Consider the following 4,373-nt stretch of genomic DNA (forward strand, 5'->3'; position numbering starts at 1 on the left):
GAAAATCTAAGGGATTTCATGGAACGGTTCAATAAAACTGCACGACAAGTAAGGGGAGTAGGCAAGAAATTTACAATTAGCACTCTGGCCACGGCGTTGAGGCCTTCCCCTTTCGCGGATAATCTGTTTATAGAACTCCCGATAACCCTGGATGAGTTACAAGAAAGAGCAGCAAGGTTCATCAGAATAGAGGAGATGAGGGCTGTTCAAAGGCGACAACATGAACAAAATTAAACTTCAGAACAAGAGAAGAAAGAAGGGAAGAAGCCATTCGTACCTGGCGAGCGCCCAAAAGGCCAGAAATACAGAGATGGTCCAAAAGGGCCCAGATTCGAAAAATATACCCCGTTGAACATGCCAAGGGCTAGAGTCTTGGAAGAAGCCCTGAGTGCTGATCTTATTCGTTTAAGACCTTCTCGGTCGTCAAAAAGGCCGACGGGACTAAACATTGTACCTATCATCTAAATATAGGACATACCATTGCAGACTGCACAGTGTTGAGAGATAAGGTGGAGGAACTTATTCGGGCAGGCCATCTGAGGAAGTTTGTGAAGGAGGAACGGAGGACGAGAAGTCCACCGAGGAGGACTAGGATGGAACGAAATGATAGAAGAAATGATAGACGCCCGGATCGCAGGCGAAGTAGAAGTCGTAGCCACGACGGATCACTGCGCGGCGCAATAAACATTATTTCTGGAGGTTTTGCTGGAGGGCCATCAACGTCAGCAAGAGAAACCTGAGGGAGTTAAAGAGTGTTCATCGAGTAGATGTGAGGAAGCACTCAATGCTGCCAATCACATTCATCGATGAAGATTTTCATGCTCCTGCTCCTGATCAAGATGATCCGATGGTAATAATAGCTATTATCGCTCGGTACAGCGTGGGGAAGGTTTTGATAGATCAGGAAAGCTCTATTAATATCCTTTACTGGAAGACATTCCAACAGATGGATTTATCAGAGGATCTGATAGCTTCGTATAACGAGCAGATAGTAGAATTTTCTAGAGAAAGGGTGGATACAAGAGGATATGTGGATCTAAGAACCTGCCTAGGGACCGAGCAGAATGATAAAGAGTTAAAGACCAGGTTTTTGCTAGTAGAAGCAAACATATCCTACAATGTGTTGTTGGGCAGACCTTGCCTAAATGCATTTGGGGCGATTGTTTCCACACCCCACCTCACACTTAAGTTTCCGTCGGATAGGGGAACTATTTGTACTGTCCGGACAGATCAGAGGATTGCTAGAGAATGTTATGTAGCAAGGTTGAAGGTTCAACCATCCTCTTCTAAACAGAGGATAAGACGATCAGAGGTGGTCATGGCAGACTTGGATCCAAGAACTAATACCGATGACCGGATGGAACCAATGGGAGAAACAAGGCCTTTCAGCCTGGGGCGTAAGGAGGAACAAGTCACTATCATTGGAAGTGAGTTAAAGGAGGAACAAGTCAGGTCAACAGGAATCGAGTTGAACAAAAACAAGGATTTGTTTGCGTGGATTGCCGCCGATATGCCAGGAATCCACCCAAGAATCATGTCTCACAAGCTGGCATTATTTAAAGAAGCCTGCCTGGTGGCTTAGAAGAAGAGGAGATTGGGAGAAGAGAAGAGACTCATGGCGGAAAACGAAGTAAAGAAACTGTTGGAAGCAAACTTCATCCGAGAAAACAACTTGGTTGGCAAATGTTGTGATGGTGAAAGAAATCAAGGCCAGTGGAGAATGTGCACAGACTTCACGGACTTAAACAAAGCTTGTTCAAAGGACTCCTATCCACTACCGAGTATTGATGCATTAGTGGATGGGGAGTCGGGGTTCCAAATGTTAAGCTTCTTGGATGCATATTCAGGATATAATCAAATCCTCATGTACCCCCGGACAGTGATAAAACAGCCTTCATAACCAAACGGTCAAACTATTGTTACGAGGTTATGCCGTTCGGACTGAAGAATGTAGGGGCTACTTACCAACGACTCATGGACAAAGTCTTTTGCCACCAGATTGGTAGATGTATGGAGATCTAGGTGGACGACATGGTGGTGCGAAGCCGGTGGAGGACCATGTGAAAGATCTTGCGGAAGTTTTTCATCAAGTACTGCCAAAGCTCATATTCAGGGCTGTTTGACACAAAGTCAATATATCTTCTGCAATATGCTTCTTAAGAGAAAAGGCGTACGAGACTCTACAAAATCGTGCCCAAGCCCACTTTTTATATTATGACTCGTTATTGATCCAGAAAAAGGACGGTATAACTTTATTTTATGATGTTGCAGGAACTTAACTCTTCAAAGACGTCCACCAGTGTATTACATGATGGATTCAAATTAATACTTCCGACAGGCTGAAATAAGCACAAACTATCAAAGAATTGAAACCGAACAGGTTTTACTTACTTGGCCATCCGACGTCATAGCTGTTAAAATGTAAATCAAAACTACATAACAACTTTAACTGTCTAAATGACAGTTATCCTACTCTATACATATATTGGTCTTTTCGTTAATGAGAAATATATCGTTTCTCTATTCTCTACATTACCTCTCTTTTAGCTATCTCTTTTTCTCATAAACTCTCTACTGCACCAACTCTATCAGTGGTATCAGAGCTACAGGTTGTTGAACCTGGTGAAGCGTCAAACAAACAAAGGAATTGTTTAGTGAAGAAGGATTCAAGCTGAAAGGCGATGGCAGGAATGATCCAGAGTAGCTTGCCAGTGTTCGACGGGAAGAATTACGATGATTGGTGCGTAAATATGGATGCTATTTTGGGCTTTCAAGAAGTTGATGAAATTGTCAAGAAAGGGTTTAAAGAACCTACAAAAGGTGACACGGAAGAAGTAAAGAAGACTTACAAAGAAAACAAGAAACTGGACTGCAAGGCACGGATGCTTCTGCACCAATGTATTTCTGCAACGATATTTCAAAAGGTGTCTAAGGCAATAACAGCCAAAGAAGCCTGGGACATATTACAAGACGGATATGGAAACTCAGGGAGAGTAAAGAAGGTAAAACTTCAATCACTACAAAGACAATATGAACTCTTGAGCATGGGAGAGCAAGAAACCATCGAAGATTATATCGGCAGAATTCAGGTGGTCGTTAATGCAATGCGAGCGTGTGATAAAGTAGTAAAAGATAAGAAGATAGTTGAAAAGATCTTGAGAACATTAACGCCTCAGTACGATCATATTGTCGTGGCCATTGAAGAAAGCAAAGATCTGGAGAAAATGAAGGTAGAAGAGTTACAAAACTCTCTTGAAGCACACGAACAACGACTAATTGAGAGAAGAACAACAGAGCAGAATGCAACGCAAAACACAAATCAAGCGCTTCAAGCTAGAAGCAATCAAACTTACAAGAACCGTGGAACTGGCAGAGGAAGAGGAAGATCACGTGGTGGTCGTGGAGGCCGAAATGGAGGAAGATTCACGAATACTTTTGAACAAATCAAAGATGATAACAGCAACGAACACAGAGAAGGAAATTATAAAGCTAGAGGAAAGTTCAGAGGAAAAGGAGGCAGAAAGAATGTTGACAAACGAAATGTGCAATGCTTTACGTGTAGTGTTGGCCAAAAACTTGTTGGGCTCGATTTCGGCAAGCGTACCGAATCGTTCAAGTAATAAACCGGTAAGACCGGGTATCGTTTTCCCAAGAGACTCGTAATACTAAAGAATTGTGCGATTAACAACTCATATAGACTCAAGAACATAACATCAATTTACAAACAAGTGCAGAAATATAAATTGACAAGTAATTACAAGGTTGGACTTTGGTATTGAAGGCACTTGGAAATGGAAAAGACTAGAAATGGTATGAAATGACATTGTTAAGGTTAGTTTTCACCAATGCACTCTTGTGTATGACCAATTTCATCTCCTCTCTATCAATTTACTAAAGTCAATCCACTAAAACACTCTAGCCCTAATCCCTTAGGTGAAAGAGCCTAGGTTTTCCTTATCAAACTCCAATCCCTTGGACAATCTAACAAGCAAACCCGCATTAAAGAGCTAGGATCTTAAGACAACATGTGAATCATCTTCCATCCCTAGAATCAATGACCACAAGGACTCCTATTTCAGTTCAAGATTTCATCTTACGTCCCCATAATCCATGAAACCCCAAAATCAAGTCATGAACGTCCCCATTACATGCAAGCTTTAAGATCGGAAACAAGAATACTAGCAATTGATAGAAAAGGCATATATATATTCAAATCATTCAACAATTACACAAGATTCAAAAGCTACAACTAATCCCTAACAAGATGGGTCAGGTTCTCCATTTCCATGGAGAACCCTAAAGCTTACAAACATGGAAGATGGAAGAAGAAGGAGACCCAAAGGAAGAGGAGGAGATGTTCCACAAGCTCCTCG

The 4,373-nt window shown here is 41.8% G+C and overlaps 1 protein-coding gene across 1 annotated transcript; it reads left to right on the forward strand.

Moving 5' to 3' along the window:
* Positions 1-2,681: 2,681 nt before the first annotated feature.
* LOC148200043 (uncharacterized) lies at positions 2,682-3,620 on the forward strand. Its single transcript, XM_088112826.1, has one exon. It carries the CDS (start codon positions 2,682-2,684, stop codon positions 3,618-3,620), a length of 939 nt encoding a protein of 312 aa, XP_087968952.1.
* The last annotated feature ends 753 nt before the right edge of the window (positions 3,621-4,373 follow it).

This window comes from Vigna umbellata, chromosome 4 (assembly GCF_029865625.1).
Source record: "Vigna umbellata cultivar VRB3 chromosome 4, Vumbellata_1.0, whole genome shotgun sequence".
Classification (NCBI taxonomy): Eukaryota; Viridiplantae; Streptophyta; class Magnoliopsida; order Fabales; family Fabaceae; genus Vigna; species Vigna umbellata.